Consider the following 18,768-nt stretch of genomic DNA (forward strand, 5'->3'; position numbering starts at 1 on the left):
TCAAATTCGGAAACAAGATAAATGTGGCTACAATATAGCCTAAAGATTTGGAAAATAGTTTCTAAAGATAAAACTTAACATAAAAGAAATTATCCGAAGAGTAACAGAATTATCTAAAATGGAAGATACAGTAATAAGTGGCTTGATTTACGGAGTTGGGGAGGATTTGCTGGTTAGCAGATTGATTGCAGAACTCTGAAGGGTCCCACCGGATAGATGCCGTGTGCGCTGAATATAACTGGTCTCCGCACCTACCGAGAGTAAAGACTCCCGACCAGGATGATAAAACCCTATCGCCAACCAACCGAGCGGTAAAACTGCTCGCCTTTACTAGTTGTTCCCCAAGATGTCATTTAGATTGGTCTTTTAAGTTGGTCATTTAGACTGGTTGCCCAATCTAATCGCCTGGAGCATTGTTGCCAAAAGGTAAAATATTTCACTTATCGCCTAAGTCTTGTCGCCAATTCTGGTCGCGCCTTCTAGTTGCGAGTTTCCTCGCCTACATTCGAGTTTCGAATGTAGGAGGAACCCTTCTAGTCATGAAATGGAGTTCATGAGCCAAAAGGGAGTAAACCCTAGACATGCCACTCCCACACATGCATCAACTCGAATTTGGGCTTTTGCTTGTGTCTTCATCTAATATTGTTTAATATTTTTTAAGCTTGTTATTTGTTAACTCTTCAAATTTTCTATAAGTAGACTCTCAACTTACTTTAGATAATGTTTGTATATGCCGTGTAAACGTTGCATTTATTTGCTATCGTATGCTCTTGTTGATTGATGATAATATCTTCCTATGAAATTGGATTTACATGATGATCTTGCCATACTTACTTATTATGATGTTTTTGGGTATGGTTAGAATATAGTAGGTCAAGTTGTTGGTAATAAGATGATTTATGAGTTTCAATGATTTGGCCATGTCTATAGGTATATGCACGGGTTTAAACATTGTTCTTCCATTGGTTATGAGTTAAGTGCTTTGCCTATGTTGTAAACTAAGTATTCGACTCTTCTAATATTTTTAGGTCGTAACCTGAATTTTCAACGTTTGACTACATGATTACATGACTCATGGCATTCACGTGTTCATATGGTCCAGGAAAAGAAAAGTGGTACGAGTCTTATGCCACATGCATTTGGGTTGTATATCAGTTTCAAAGAAAAGAGTTTGTACATATTTTATAATGACCCAAAATGATAGGACAGGGGATTGTCTTGGTGGAACTCCTATATCCACTCTAGAGTGTTTAAATTGGAGTGGTAGCTCTTGGGTCGACAAAGTATCGTCGGCGGGCCTCGAATAGATCCTTGTAAAATGGATACTGGAGCGTGGTAGCACCTAAAGCTAGTAGGTGCCTCACACGTGTCATATGAGGTGGAGGCGAAATTGTGAACTGCCGCATAGTTAAAGATTATGACATAATCACTACAGTCGAGTGGAGAACCAACAGTGCATAGGGGAGCCGTGAGGTTCCCAACTATATGCTACAAGAAGTGAACAAGGCAATGAGTTAACGATATCTTACGTGTATATTGTTCAATGTGCAAAGATGGAAAATATGTTTTATTTAAAAGTTAAGTTGCATAAGCCAATTTTTGGTGTCAAGCATATGTCTATGCATTCATTTCATGGTTTGCCTCTATATGCCTATGTTATCTATTGTATGTTGTTTGTTTCCTTATATAGATTTGTTGAAATCTCACTGTGATAATTTCCATTACCATTCCCAATCTGGAATGATAGAAGTTGGTACAGGACAAGAGACGGAACATGGGGGAAGCACAAGAGGCTAGCACCATGGATAATCAAGGAGGCCCAGAAGAGCCCTGAGAATTTGTCGGAGCTATCCATAGTGGAGAGACTTGAAGCTGCCGACCATTTCATTACGGAAGTGCTACAACTTTCTGAAGAGCTAAGGAGGATACTTAATAAGGACAAGGCCAAATAGAGAAGACCTTGTAGGGTTTTGAGAAGGACCTCGGAATATTTTAGTCAAATGAAAACCAGAAAAGAAAAAGGGGTTTATGGTTTATTTTTGGAGGTCCCTCTTGTTTTGGGATATTTCAAAACACTGTTTATTTTGAAGTACTTTGAACAAAATGAAATCTTTTGGGATAATTAGTTTGAGTAATGCTATTATGCCACCTCATTTTGACCGCTCATGCATTTATTTATTTTTTCTTTTACCTACTGATTAAGGAAGTGATTGTTAGTGTATTGGTGTGTTTTTTTAATTTTTAAAAATATTTAAATATGTTAAAAAAAGGTAAAGAAAAAGTGAAGAAAAAAATAAAAAGTAAAATTTGTACTATTGGGCACACCCAACTGTCAAAGTTTGGCAGCACACTAGCACTACTCAAGTATTTTACAAATTTGCTTTAAATCTTACTTAGATTTACATGAATTTTCGTTGCGATTTATTGCATACTGCTAGAATATTATCGGTGTATTGTATCTTAACTGTCATGTACAGGGGTATGCAGCCTTGAGTTATATGTCTCGATGTTTCAGTCACCATCCAATCCCAAGCGGGAAACGGGGGCATCACATCATGTCTGAAATTTTTCTGCTAAGGCTAGGCCCTATAGGCCTAATGAAAGGAAACTAGATCGAATTAAGAACAATTATCAGCTATTTTGTTGGATACTCGAAAAGATCAGTCTTGATGTAATATTTGGCTAGGATATAATTTTTCTTGTGTTTTTGTATATATCAGTATCTTGTTGGAATGAGTCTGGCCTTCTCGAATACAATTCAAGCCTGGAAAACTTTGTTCAATTTAAAGAATTGTGAGCTATTAAACTGTTCTAGTTTTCTTTTTTTATTCTCGAATACATTAATCGCAAATCTGAAATAGTCAGAGTCCTTTTATTTTTAAATTAATAAAAACAAAATCAAATAGAGTACTTCTAATTCAAACGCTTGATGTCATGCAACAATACTTTTATAGGGATTCACACAGCATATAGGTAACGTTTCTGAACTGCTACAATTGAGTTCTCTCCTTATAAAACATCACCAGATCATCACAAGATCATATCCTCACATCAAATTAGCAAGCACTCCCCGCGACAACACAACCAATAACCAATATCGATATCATGAACGGCGCATCGTCCTTGCTAGCTCCCATTGCTAAGAGGTAATAATAAAAAGCAAAGCTTTTGGTACCTATTTGAGTTAATTTCCTAGCTTTTATATAATTATTCTCTCTCTCCATAGTTTATGTCATTCGTTGTGATATTTCAAAATTTCCGGTAATAGAATTTGGAATATGCATGTAACACCCGGATCCAAGCAAGCTCAGCTTTATTTATTTATTTATTTATTTTGTTTTAGTTTATTTTTTTTTATTTTTTTTCTCTCCACACGTTAATTTTTTTTTTATTTTCTTTCCGCGCGTTTTATCCCTTCCGTCTATATTTCTTTTTCACCCATATGTTTTTCCGTCTACTCCATGCACACGCACAACACAAACTTTCATCCGCGCACACATCTCTCTCTCGGCTCTCTAGGGTTTCACTTCATATATATATAGACACTCATAGGTTTTTTCCATGCTATTAGAAACTGCCCAGACTCTAGCCGCCGTACCACCTTGTAATCACAAGCCCAGCCTCCATTCCCTCGGTTTCATGCACTCCCATACCGAGAGTCACCCCACGTAAGCCAGCCCTCCGTCGTCCCTTCTACCGCCACCAGTGCACCCCTCCTAAGCCTCTGATCAGCTAACCCATCTCCATCGTGCACCGACTAGAATTCACGCTGCCCTCCCAAATGAAATCAACTCAACCGTGCATGCATTGCATCTCCACAGATCACAACTCCACCTCGCCGTGCATCACCTCCTCTTGACCATCATTGGAGTCCAGCTCCTCCACCGTACACGACTGCATCACCACCAGAGTGCCGAGAAACAACCATCTACAGAGTGAATCGAAACTCCTCTGTTTTGAGTCCGAAAAATAGAGCATTTGGTTGCTCCCCCAAGCACGGCAGTTTCGCACTACCAACCCTTTCGGGTGTCTCCTCCGTGGCGCAAAGGGAACCCGTAATCCAGCACCTCAGCCATGCCTCGCCGTGCCACCGACGATAGCCACCCTAGTTTCGCCGCTTGTAACTCTCTCGGTAAGGAGCCCTCTCTCTCTCCGTCTCCTTCTGGGTGCTCTCGTACCTCTCTCTCTCAGTTATCTCTCTCTCTCAGTTATCTCTCTCTCTCTCTCAGTGCCTCACCCCCGCGACCTTCTTCGCCGCCTCGAGTGCAGCTCCCCCCTTCGCGATGAGTACCTTGCGCCTCTATTCTCGCCGATAGTTGCACCGAGACTGCAGGAATGCATTTTCCAGTCTACGTAAACTGTTATTTTGCATAGTATTTTGAAAAGGGAATTACAGTTCTACCCTTATTTTGAATGTGTTCAAGTTGATATTTTTTGGTCTGTTTTTACGTGGTTTATACGGGTGGTATAAGAAATTTTACAGACAATAAATAAGATTTTCAAATTGTACTTTGGTAGCAAATTATTTTAGTAATTGTGAAATTTTATTTTTAAAACATTTAAATTACGATTAAAGCTATTTGTTTATTATTTAACGAAATTTTTAATTGTACTTACCTTAAATCGCTTGAGTATTTTTAACATGTTATTAAGTAAAGATTTATTTTTTTAAGAGTAAACAATATTGGAGTAATGTTGTTTTTACACTTTAGATATGTTTTAGTCTATTTAATAATAGTTATGGTTTATTTTAAAGTATTTTGGGATAATTAAATTACTCAGTATTAAACATCATAAGTTGTTTTCATTAATAAATAAGTTAGATTTTTAAATGTTTTTAGTCGAAGTTATCAAATGGTCTTTGACGATTTTAGAAAAAGATGGTATATTTTAAGGTTATGAAATTTTAGGTTTTAAGGAATTAAGTAGGTTATTTTAGAAGTTTAGGATTAAATATCGAAATAAGTGGTTGATTGGAAATTTACGGGAATTACTTGATTATTTGATAGGTGACGATTGTTAATTGTTCGACATTTTGAGGAAAATTCTGAAAAGCTAAGAAGTTCAGGTAAGCGGGGTTCCTATGCTAGACTTTGCATTTAAAATAAAATGAGCTGAGGTTATTTTTGGAAAATATACATATTTGATGTTGAAAAGAAATTTGAATTGCCTTAGTTATTTGTTCTGCATTACTCATGAGATTTTGTTTAAGAAGAAATTTCTGTCATGACTGGTGTAGACATGAGCTTATTTTTGACATTCTGTTTCCGAACTTTGAAAAAGAGAACGAATATGAAATTTTGTGCATAAATTATGTTGTGTAATGATTTTGTTCTGTTCTGAAGATTTTCTGTACTCTGATATTATCTGATGTGATTTCTGAAAACCTCTGGCATAACATTCTGTTTCTGTTTCTGTTCCATTCTGACCTCACCACGGGTGTAAAACTGTGGCCTCTGTACGGGTTGGTACCAACTTTTCATTGTGATACCCCATATGATATGGATAAGGGTAGGTGGTGTATGGGATCCCACATTGCTTGGGAAGGAGAAGTTCTTGCTCTTTATAAGGTTCTAATGGGGCTCCAATTGTATCATTGACTAGTCCTTTTGGAGTATAGGCCATGTGGTTTGGGCCTTTCATTGGGGCGTTACAAATGGTAACAGAGCCTATCCCAACTAGAAATGTGGGACTTGAGCCGTGCCACCTATAATGGACAGGCCCGACGAAGACGTCGGGAATTTAAAGGGGGTATATTGTGATACCCCATATGATATGGATAAGGGTAGGTGATGTATGGGAGCCCACATTGCTTGGGAATGAGAAGTTCTTGCTCTTTATAAGGTTCCTATGGGGCTCCAATTGTATCATTGACTAGTCCTTTTGGAGTATAGGCCATGTGGTTTGGGCCTTTCATTGGGGCGTTACAATGCAGATTAGCAGGCAAGGTTGCTTTGATAACCGGAGGTGCAAGTGGCATTGGCGAGAGTACGGCAAGACTATTCGCTGAACATGGTGCTAAGGTCATCATTTCTGACGTCCAAGACGAGCTTGGTTTCTCAGTTTCCCAAGACAAAAGCATCAATGGTGCCATTTCCTACGTCCACTGCGATGTCACTAGCGAGTGTGATGTCCAGAATGCTGTCAATACTGCGGTGTCGAAGCATGGAAAACTGGACATAATGTTCAACACTGCAGGCTGTACTGGCCAAAACAAAGCATCCATCTTAGACCACGAGCAAAAGGATTACAAGACTGTTTTTGATGTGAATGTCTTGGGGTCATTTCTGGGGGCAAAACACGTGGCCAAAGTAATGATTCCAGTGAAAAGGGGCACCATTCTATTCACCGCAAGTTGTGTAACAGAGTCACATGGATTGGCCTCACACAGTTACACGGCATCCAAGCATGCCAATCCAGCTATTTTAAATCTGTCCGCTATAGTGGATCTAACTATTTTATATAAACCTGTCCGCTATCATTGGAGTCGGAAACCGGAGATGGAGAATCTGACTCCGTCCTTAGATGGCGCCTCTACAACCTACTTCATCCTTTTTATAAATATTAACAATGGATCGATAAATATTATCAATTTTATATAAAACAAGTTGATGAAGACCTGCCGGAATATATGGTTCATCGCCTAAAGGGCAACTAATTGAATACAAGTGGTTGCCCAAGAATGAAAGGAATATGTATAACTCAAAATGTTTATCTTATTATGGGTTGACCCTAACCCATTTTGACCAATTCATTGGTATTCTGAGTAGTTAGTTAACTGGGTTTGATGGCCTAGTTGACTGTGTCGTCCGGTTTGTTTTTTATCTTGACTTGATCTGATCGATTAAAATTATAATATTTTATTATTTTAATAATATTTAAAAAAAAAAACTTCTTCCTTTATCTGAATATCTCTATTATAGACATTTTATTTAATATTATTTTATTTATTTTCATAATTACTTTGTTTGAGAAATTCATTGGCAATCCATATCGAAGGCTTTGAAAGATTAAAGTGATATGTTGCTTAAGTGACCTCTATCATGGAAATTTTTTCCTTGGCCTAAAAAATGTCAAAAAAAGAAAAAGAAAATTCAATGGATTGTATCCATGCGAATAACAATCTGTCCAAAGCAAGGTTGTTACTTGGCCAGATCAAAGATAGTATAAGGCAGTTGAAATCAACCTATGTATTCAATACTTGGCCAAGTCAAAGATAGTATAAGGCAGTTGAATGTAAGTTGTGTAATTTTGGGATCAACCTATGTATTCAATACTTGGCTAAAAGGAAGACTATTTTAAACCTGTCCGCTATAGTACTGGATCTAACTATTTTATATAAGAGAACTAAAAAACAAAAGCACAAGTACGAAAGCTGCCAACTCGCACAGATTCAATGCAGGATTAGGTGTGGGTGGATGACTTGCCTGCATCGGCATGTCTTATGCATCTTTATATTTGCATAATATTTTATTAAATTAATCTATATTAAATTATGTATTTTTAAAATTTTACATAACTATTCACTCTTTAAATATTATTTTATTATTTTTTTCTCTCTTATTCATTAAAATCAATTTTATAGAATTTGTATTAAAATAATTTTAATATATAAAATTTATATTAAGTTGATGATACAAAATATTTTTTAATACATATTAATATTTATTGATAAACTGATGATTTTGATATATAAAATTGGTAATATTTAGATATATGAAATTGGTATTTTTTAGCACATGGTGCTAATCATAAAATATATAAAAAAATAATAATTTTAAGAAAAAAAATTATTATTATTTAATTCAAAGATGTATAATTCAATGTGAGAGTTTTTTTTTTATATATAAAATCAATATTCAAAAGATGTAATTTTAAAGAGAATAAATATAGATAGCAGCCACTGTTTAGAAGCAACCATTTTGTACACATGATATGGTATCATCTAGACCCTACATTTCCTCAAGTCTAATTTACCATCCAACCAAGAAAGAGACAATAAGAGAGAAAGAGATGAGAGAGAGACCGAGAATGTGTTTTGCAGAGGAAAAAAAAAAACAAATGGACCACATGCATCTACGTAGTGTGTACATTATGTGTACTACTACAGTAGATACTATATAGAATGACTCTTTTAAAGATGCATATAGAAAAAGCAAGGTTAGTGCTCTAATAAGATGCGGAGCTCCAGATACTGAACTCCACGTTCATTAACCCTACCATGTCGTAACTTTCTCGCCACCTTAACTTTCTTGTTCACCACTCCATGATTGGTTTGAAGGAAAATTTGGATTCAATTACTGTTTCTATTGCATCCCATGCATCATGCACCCTGCTCGTAGCCCCTACATTAGGTTATAATGAAAAAGCCTCTTTATAAAGGGTGGAATACTCAATCCAAGGTTCAAGGTTCAGGAAGCTTCAAAGTTTTTAATTCCTTTGTTATTTGATCAAGCCATTTACCATATAACATGAAGAGTCTGAGAGTTCAACACCTTTTGGCTACTAAGCAAATTGGCATAGTTGAAAGTAAAACATTTATGTGTAATTTCATGGGACATTAATGTTTAGATTTCACCGTACAACATTACAGCTGCGACACATAAGCCGAAAACAAGCTGCGTATAATGCTTGGAGAGAACATTACAATAATGCTTTGGGTCTTAGGTACTGAAGAACTTTTGTATGCTCTCTGTAAAAGCTACATTGGTGGTGCTATACCCACCATCCACGACTAGGTTGAGCCCACTCACGTACTTGGACTCCTCACTCGCCAAGAACAATGCTGCCTCTGCTATATCTCCAGCTTCCAAAACCACCCCTTTCAAATTTGCAGCTTATTTGCAAATTATATGAGTCATATAATCTTCAGCACTTATTTGCAAGAGATGTATACAATTGAACGAGCTTTTGGGCAATTGAATAAGGGTGGGCGATTCTATGTGTTATCTTCTAAAAATGGAACAACAGGCTGGAAGGGGAGAAAGAGTCATTCCTGGTCCGCTATGACAATTCGGGCCCCGATCGGTGTGGTGTGGAACCCCTAGTGGTGGTCCGGTGCGGCTCTACAATCTCGGCATGTACCTCCATGGCGATGAATGTAAAATATATACAGGAAAATAAAAAAAAGGGAGACACTCAGATTTACGTGGTTCGGCATTATGCCTACGTCCACGGGGCGTTTGGAGAGGGAAAATCCATTGTAATATGCATGTTTTACAGTCTCTCATGGTCTCACATTCTCACTGTACAATAGAGATCGGAGATCTATCTTCAGGGAGAGATGTTGTCAATGGAGCCCTTGTCATGAGGTTGAAGAAGTTGAAGTCGTAGTCTGGCCAAAAATTCATATGGAAAAATCCTCCTGAAATGGTCTGGTCTCTTCCCTTTATTTTCTGCCCCTTGCCTTCTTTATGTCACATCTCCTTTCTTCCCTCCTGACACATTTTCTTTCCTCAGCCTTTTGTCACCTCCTTCTTTCTCTCTCTCTCGTCCCTCCTGATGAGACCCCCCACCCTGGGCTAGGCTTGGAGACCAATTATGGGCTTGTAGTAACCCACGTAAAGTGGTCAGGGAGCCCATCAACCCCTTAGGCCCACCTTAGGAGGTTGCCGAACCTGTCGGCTTGTTCCAAAAGCAACCCGCGTGAGGCGGTTGTGGAGTTTGTTTGTTGTAACCCAAGCAAAGTGGTCAGTCATGTTAACTCCAAAGGCTTGTTCCCGAAGGTAACCTACTGCTAGCGATTATGGCACTAGTGTAGACACCCGGCGTTTGCTGGTGGAGATGTCATCCTAGGAGTAATGTCGGGCAGTGCATAAAACTGAACCTACGCCCTGCCGTGAGAGGGGCCAAGCATCCTGTAGACTAAACTCGCCTCTTTAGGCTCACGGGGGAAGTAAGTAGTCGAGCAGTTCGTAAGACTCGACTCGCCTTGTTAACCCTCGTAGACGTGGGGGAGATCGAGCAGTTCGTAAGATTGAACTCGCCTTGTTGCCGTAACAGAGGTCGAGCAGTTCATAAGGCTGGAATGGCCTCGTTGACCCTCATAGATGTGAAGGAGATCGAGCATTTCATAAAACTAAACTTGCATGTTGTCGTGATGGAGGTTGAGCAGTTTGTAAGACAAGACTTGCTTCGTTGACCTTTGTAGACGTGAGAGAAGTTGAGCAGAGGTCAAGCAGTTCGTATGACTAAACCTGCCTCATTGCCAATCCTCTTTGAGCCTCGCGGGGAAGGTAATGGAGGAGGTGCTTGATCATGCTACAAAAGCCAAACCGATTAGCATAGATAATCCCCTATCAAAAGTGTGAGATTTGTGATCCTAAATCATCTTGTTAGAGTGCGGCGAAGGTCTGAGGCGCGCCGGTAAAGCCTGTGGGCAGTCATGTTTCGACGATGACGAAGGTCCGTGGTGCTCGTGATTTCGAGTGGGCTTGTGTATTCGATGTTCCATGCCACATTGGTGAGCTCTGGCAAAGTACGTTCCTGAGGTGTGCTGACATTAGGATTCCCACATAAACTCGACGAGTTTTGGTGGAGAGTCTCAAGGCATTGAGGTAGTTGTTTCTGATTTTTGCTTGATTGAATTTTTTCATTGCTGATTTTTCTATTTTTCTTCTTTTCCTCTCTTTTCTTTTTTTTTTTTTTTTTGTTGAGGTTTTCTACTGCTGGTGGAGTTGCCCATGTTCATGTGGATGTCAAGCAGTTCATTCTGATGAAGACATAATCGAACGTCCGAGTGGGGCCTGAGTGGGGCTATGTATCCAGTGTTTCTCGCCACAGGAACTGATTTTGTTAGTAAAAATGGAACTCACAACATAAATTTAGAGAGAGAAAATCGAGGTGTTTTAGGTGTCGTAGCCAATTTTTGCTTGATTGAAATTGTCCGCTACTGGTTGTTTGTTTATTCTCTTCCCCGCTCTTCTTTGTAATGCCCCGACCCCGAGGGTCCGGAGAGTTAACTCATAAAACCTGATAATCAACTCTAACAAGGCTAGAGTACTTCCAAATTCAAGAATTTATCCATTTTCCCAAGCCTCAAATCGAACGTATATACTTCAATTAAATAAATCAAATAAACTCATCTATCCAATATTCAATCCAACAACCCAAATAAAAATCAACTCTTCTTCATGTCTCAAATAACAACTAGAAATAATATAACATTAACATAAGTATCCATAAACCGTCTAAATCCATTGAAGCAAACTTAAGAAAGATAATTAACCTCCAACACCAACACTAACATCATGAGATACCCAACAACAAATCAATGCTAATCTTCTCCATAGACTCTAATATTGATCTTCAGCTGAGCCATCGATGTCATCTGAAATATTATGAAGATTAACGGGGTGAGTTATCAACAACTCAGTAAGCAGAGAGCATATACTAGCATGTAAACATGAGCATTTATAACATTTGATAAGCCGAACAAAACATTTACTTTCAAAATGCAGAAACAAAACTTGTACAAAAACATTAGAGCGAAATTTTCAGAAAAATAAACTTATTCCAAAAATAGAATCCGTTGGCATTTCTAAACTGAAACATTATAATCTTATCTTCATTTAATATCACATCGGGACAATACCATGTTTAACCCCCGTGGTAGGGTTATAAACCACCATTATACCCGTGGCTGGGCCATATTCCATGTTTCACCCCCGTAGTAGGGTTATAAACCACCATTATACCCGTGGCTGGGCCATTTTCCATGTTTCACCCCCGTGGTAGGGTTATAAACCACCATTATACCCGTGGCTGGGTCGTATACTATGTTTCACCCCCGTGGTAGGGTTATAAACCACCATTATACTCGTGGCTGGGCCTTAACAGAAACAGAACAGATTTCATCGAAAATCCGATTACAATCATATACAGAATCAGAACTTCATGCTAAGGTTTTCAGATGACACATCATATCAAAACAAAACACTGAAAGGCTTCAGATCATTTCACATGTTCGAGATAAACATAAACAAAATATTCTCATTTGTTCATAACAAAACTTTTAGAATTCCTTATTCGCTCTTTTACATAGTTCAGAAACAAAGTGCACAAAACTAACTCATGTCTACACCAGTCATGACAGAAAATACTTTCTCATATATTGAATTTATGCATATGCAGAAAAAAAACATCTGAGGTTGTTTTCAAATCATTTCTTTTCAAAAATAAACACGTTTATTCTCAAAGTCAACCTCATTTTATTTCTTTTATGCAAAACTAGTATATGAACCCCGCTTACCTGGACTTCTTAGCATTTCAGAAATTTCTTCAAAAAATGTTGAGTCGACTAATAATCGCCACCTATAAAAAAATAATCACACAATTTCCGTAAGTTTTCAACCAATTACGGATTTCCATATTTAAGCCTAAGCTTCTAAAATAATCTATCTTAATTTCTCAAAACTTACAAATCCTCATAATCCCAAAGTATATCACCACTTCCTAAAAAAAATCACAAATATCCACCATGACCAACGTCAAACTCAAAACACAAATATTTAAATCCGAAACAGCCAACAAATTTCATAGTATAAATCAATCTCACACAAACAACTCCATCAAATCCAACCGACCCCCTTCCTCCTCGGACTCAGTCCGGCACAACCAACAAATTTACAGTAAATATGAATTAGCACAGAAATACATTTAAATCTCAAAAGTTCTTTGGAAAAAAATACTTACAATGCTATAATATAATTTTTGAAAGATCACGGAGCTGTTGGAAGCGGCAACGTAGCAACAAAACAATGCGAAAAACACTGTGACCGTGGTCTCAAAAACCCACTTTTGAACGGGTGCAAACGAAGACCCGAGATTGATAGGGTAGGGCTTAGGGATGTCGGTGAAGCTAGTGGTGGTGGTGGTTGGCCGTAGATGGCGGCGGGGGCGGCGGTTTAAGGCCAAAATGCACAAATTGGAGATGGAGATAGTGGGGCTTCACCGGTGACAGATCGGAGCCAAGGATGGGTGCATTAGGTTGCTAGAAGGTCGATGATGATGTGGTGAGAAGATGGTGGTCGGAGGTGGTGCGACGGCGGCGCAGCGGCGCAAGGAGTGCCGCGGCTTGGTGTGGTGCGTGGGGGCTAACGGCGGCGCGAGGAGGGCTGAAATTGGAGGGGTGAGGTCGCCGTCCTGTGGGGAGCACGATGGGGTGGGCGGTGTCGTGCACGGTGACGCGACGGCGGCGGGCTGGGTGAGGAACGGTTGCACGGCGAGAGAGAGAGAGAGAGACGTCCGCGCGGGAAGGGAAACCAGGGGAGAAAAAGAAAAGAAAGAAAGAAAAAGAAGAAAAGAAAAAGAAAAGGAAAAGAAAAAAAAATAGAGGGAAAAGAAGTGAGGTCCAAAACTCACAACTTGGGTCAAAAAAAATTCCAACAAAAAAAATTATTTCAACACCACAATTTTAAATAAAATAAATTTAAATACAGTGACTAAGTAAAATAAAATAATTAAATCCAACAATACAATAATATTTAAAACCTACAAACTAATTTAAATTAAGAGAATTTAAATGCATAACAATTATTAATATTAAGGAAACATGTCAAATTTAATTTTCACAAATTAAAAAAAATCATAACAAAATAAACCTACTAAAATCTGAAAATTTAAAACAAGATAATCAAATTTTAAATTAATAACAAATAATCATCCAATTAAAAAAAAAATACACTAAAAAAATTACGGGGTGTTACATTCTTTGCTTCTCCTTTTTCTTCAATATTTTTATTTTTATTCTTTTTATAGCTTGTCCCGCATACGCTGAGTAGCTTTGATGACATGGGTTGACCATTGCATGGGACATGTGACCATCGCAGCGTCCCTCTTGGCCTTGTAACTTCATGGGCGGGTAGTTCTGACAATGATGCTAAGGGTCTCCTTGTCTGAGCCTCGTTGTTGTGGGGTTATATGGTCGGAGAATCGCTAAGACCAAGGAAGTTGTGCCCATGCAAAGGCTGAGGTGTTGCACACATTCAGTTCTGGAGAAGAGCTAGTGGGTCGGATTGAGTATGAGGTCCTCGGGCATGGCTGTGCAGGCAGTGGTGCCAAGATGCTCATGGCCAAGCAGTTGCTCAGGCCTGTTTGTTTGGAGGGTTGTTTGGTGGCCAAGATGGTGTTGGCCGAGATACATGGCGGGATGTGGGGCCGTGATGCTCCTTATTCAAGGTTGAGGTGGTTGCAATGCTAGTGGTCTGAGATGGATCTGGTGAGATGTTATGGCCGGGATGGTGGTGTTCGTTGGGTGCATGGCAGTGCACCTCTGTTGCCCACCGTGAGGTCTCTACAAATGCAGACACTCCACCAAGGACAGACAAAGTCGCGGCCTACATATTGGCCGATGGCACCCCTTGCATGCCATGGTTTGGCTAGGCCATGTGGTTTCGGCCATGTCCAATCATGGTGCATGCGGCGTGAATGGCGGGTGCCTTCGTTGAGGGTGGTTGGAGATTGTCTCTGAGATGGCAAAAGATGTTGGTGGCCCAAGTGGTGATCGCCGCCGGCAGTTTTTTGTGAGCTTTGGGGTGCACTTTGCCTTCATGGACATGGCCACCGCGTGTCCGTTGTAGTGGTCAGGGATGAACTCTAAGCTGGCAGAGGATGCTGGCGATCCATATGGTGATCGCCAACGGGGACATGTGGCTCACGGCAATTTGCCATGGGCTTTGGGGTCCACGTTGCATGCACAGGATACGTGGTTGTGTCCACAATAGTGATCTGGGACCACCTCTGAGCCAGTAGAGGATGCCGATGGTCCGTGTAGTGACCGAGGTGGGGGCGGTTCGCTATGAGCTTTGGGATGCACGTTGCTTGCACGGGATGCGTTGTCGTGGCCACTACGTGTGCATCATAATGGTCGAGGACCACCTTTGAGCCAGTAGAGGACGCCGGCGAGGACATAGGGCTCAAGGCAGTTCGTCGTGAGCTTTGGGTGCACGTTGTGTGCACGGGATGTGTTGTGGTGGCCACTGCATGTCTTCCATAGTGGTCAGGGACCACTTCTGAGCCGACAGAGGAAGTCGACGGTCCATGTGGTGATAGTCAACGAGGATAGGGGGCTCATAGAAATTCACCGTGAGCTTTGGGGTGCATGTTGCGTGCACACGATGCGTGGCTATTGCCACTACGTGTCTGCCGAAGTGGTCGAGGACCACCTCTGAGCCAGTCCATGTGGTGACTACCGATGAGGACAAGCGGCTCATGGCAGTTAGCCATGAGCTTAATGTGCACTGTGCATGGCACTGGGTGGCACTGCGTACTTAAGTGCACATTGCTTGCCCACTGTATCTATGCATGCACCAAGTCTATCTACATGCACAATATTTATATTGTGTATTTAAGTGCACAGTGTACTTAAAGTACACAGAGCAGTGGGCACTTACAGCTCAAGTAGTTGGGGAGTTTGTATTCCGAGCCCTACACTTTACATGCATGGAAAGCACTTAAGTGCAGTTCACATAACCCCCTGGGTGAGGAAATGTTCGCTCTCCTATTTTCTGCAGCAATTTTTTCATAAAAATAAAATATGAAAGGTTGGGACCACTTATTTGGGAGAATTTCTTCTGCTCATTTGTTGACTATTTAGCGCGTTGCTAAATTGTCCTTCTCCCATTTCTGGTGTAGAAAGTAAATAGGATCTCACATACAGTGTCAAATGTTAATGCCTAAAAATGGCGCAACAGGCTAAAAGAGGAGAAATAGTCATTCCGGCCTGCTATAATGATTCAAGCCTCGATCGGTGTGGTGTGAAGCCCCCACCGATTATCTAGTGTGACTTTACGGTGCCGGTGCGTACATCCATGGCATTGAATGAAAAATATATGCAAGGAAACTAAAAGAGAGATATACAATTAGATTTACGTGGTTCGGCATTATGCCTACATCCCAGACTCCCACGGGGCGTTTGGGGAAGGGAAATCCATTGTAATATATTTATTTTACAATCTCTCATAGTTTCTCATCCTCACTATACAATGGAAATCGAAGATCTATCTTCTAGGGGAGATGTTGTCGCTGGAGGCCTTGTCATGAGGTTGAAGAAGTTGAAGTCGTAGTCTAGCCAAAAAGTCATCTGGAAGAAACCCCCTAAAGTGGTCTGGTCTCTTCCCTTTGTCCTCTGCCCCTTACCTTCTTTACGTCACATCTCCTCTCATTTATGTCATATCTTCTGTGACGCCCCCAGATTTCGCTTGGGATCGAACAGACGTCTAAAGCAACGAGACATGCAGCACAAGGTTACCTGCCCCCGTTCCTTACAAGTAAAGATGCAATGTTCCTAATCGTAGCAGATAATTTTTTTCTTTGAGCAACACTATGCACCAAACTAATATTATTCTAATTACTTAAAACATGATCCATACATTTGGAAAGGATAAGCATCCCAGATTATAGTACAAGGTCTCAGAAGACTGTAATCTCAAAATATGGGAGACCGAGCTCCATAATTACATCATTAAAATAATAACTACTAGGCTAGTTCAACGACTAACTCGCGTAACTCGCGTAACTCATCCAACGATGCCATAATACTGTCCAAAAATCTAACTAAGGAGGCCACAAGCTCTGCGTCGCGTTGGCCTTGTCTAATCAACCTCTTCCAATTGGTCAGGCTCTCTTCCCTCTCCTCAACTTGACATATCTCCTACCATTAACTTGATGTGTAACATGATATAAACTGACATGACTTGAATCTTGACATGAATAACATGAACGTGAACTTGAAGCGTGGCTGAACATGAACATGAACTTGAACATAGCATGAAAGTAAACTTGAACATAGAATGAACGTGAACTTGAACATAGCATGAATGTGAACTTGAAACATATCATGAACGTGAACTTGAAATGCATTAACGTGAACTTGAAACATATCATGAACGTGAACTTAAAACATATCATGAATGTGAACTTGAAATGCATTATTGTCTCATGGAGTTACCACGATGCTCTTGTCTCATGGGATTACCTTAATGATATTCTTATCTCATGGGGTTACCATAATGACATTCATGTCTCATGGGATTACCATAATAGAGTAATCTTGTATATCCAATGTGATAATTAAAAGTGACCATGTGGGTGCTACAGGGATCCCCTTAAGTCATGTGTTCCTGCCGATTACCGCATCCCAACACAAGTATATGCACCAACTGTGAGTGTGTTAACATATGCGCCACAATTGTTGTGGACACACGTGTTGTACATACCACAATTGTTGTGGTCACACGTATTGTATATGCCACAATTGTTGTGGACACACATATTGTATATATCACAATTGTTGTGGATACATGTATTGTACGTATCCCATATCAGGTATCTGTACTCGCACGAGTACGTATAAGGTGGAATGAAATATGGCTCTATTGATGTCAGTGTCTAGTGCGCTCCGGTGACCAGTTACTTAAGCCTCATTCGCAACCGTTGACAGTACTTTTTTAACTTTAGAGAATTTCACACTATTTAGAAACTCTAGCTTGAACAAAGAAGTTTCACTAGGATATTAACTCATCCTAACACTTAGGGTCATGATAGACGTAAACATTCTTGACATAACTTGAAAAATTGTTCCCAAGATACATAAATTGTACTCGAGATGAAACATGATCTGAAATGAAAGGACAGAAGCCCTAATGTAACGTAACATGACATAAATGTGAGGCGAAAGACATGACATACAATGAGCTAGAAAACATTTCATAGCATGTAATAGACAACATTTCGTAGCATGACATAACATATAACATACAATATTTCGTAACATGACTTAACATGTAATATACAACATTTCACAACATGGCATAACATGTAACGTAGAATATTTTATAACATGACATACATATAACATATAGCATTACGTAAGATGATATACTTATAACAGTTAGAAATACGTGACATAATAAATTGTGTATTAGATAATCATGAAGTGACATGGCATAGTATGACATATATGATAACATACATACATAGACTGTAGTTTCATTATCCGTCATACATACGCAGTAATTTGATAGTAAGTTAAGAGGTAACTTATAGTGATCGTCATGTTTTACAAGGTAATGCACAAAATACGAAAAGTTGAAAGTAGGAGTTCTAAATATTATGAACTTAATTACTAACAAATAGAAACATGAAAAAATACTAACTTATAGTAAAATTATCATTTTACTCTCTACATGTGGGAAAATGACCATTTTTTACCCCTAATTTAAGGATTTCACATCCTAACTCCAAAAGTCTCCAAGGAATGTAAATTTTGCCTTAAACTCAAATATCAATTTAGAAAAATTTAAAACAAAACAAAATTATGAAAAACACCATAGGGCCGAAACAATCAAATGTCATTTCTTTTTTATTTTTGTTGCAATTTTATCCAACTCCAAAACTTATGATTAAACCAAAATATTGCGACAAAGATCCTCATATCCTTAGTTTAAAAATATGCTTAAAACATCCAACAATATTATAATTCACATAATCACAAAACTCTTTTGTAATACCCGGACTAGAATTTGTATGGTTGGACCATGGTTTTATTTATTTATTTATTTTTGGTTTTTAGGTTAGAGATCGAGTAGTGATTTTTTTTTTTTTTTTTTTTTTTAGCGTTTGGCCCATCAGTTGCGGAACAAGGCCGCACCCGTTTGACTAAACCTTAGAAAACCTATCGGTTTATGAGGTAGCAATTTCCCTCACCCGCACGACTCTCTTCCCAGCTGCATGCACGTCCCTCATGCACATCCCTCGTCCGTTTGGTTT

General features: G+C 39.3%; 1 protein-coding gene across 1 annotated transcript; it reads left to right on the forward strand.

Moving 5' to 3' along the window:
- Positions 1–3,105: 3,105 nt before the first annotated feature.
- Positions 3,106–14,200, forward strand: LOC108998419 (secoisolariciresinol dehydrogenase-like). The gene is made up of 3 exons (XM_035690646.1): positions 3,106–3,146; positions 5,936–6,433; positions 13,990–14,200. The coding sequence occupies exons 1-3, from the start codon at positions 3,106–3,108 to the stop codon at positions 14,198–14,200; spliced, it is 750 nt and encodes a 249-aa protein (XP_035546539.1).
- The last annotated feature ends 4,568 nt before the right edge of the window (positions 14,201–18,768 follow it).

This window comes from Juglans regia, chromosome 6, assembly GCF_001411555.2.
Source record: "Juglans regia cultivar Chandler chromosome 6, Walnut 2.0, whole genome shotgun sequence".
NCBI classification, from domain to species: Eukaryota; Viridiplantae; Streptophyta; class Magnoliopsida; order Fagales; family Juglandaceae; genus Juglans; species Juglans regia.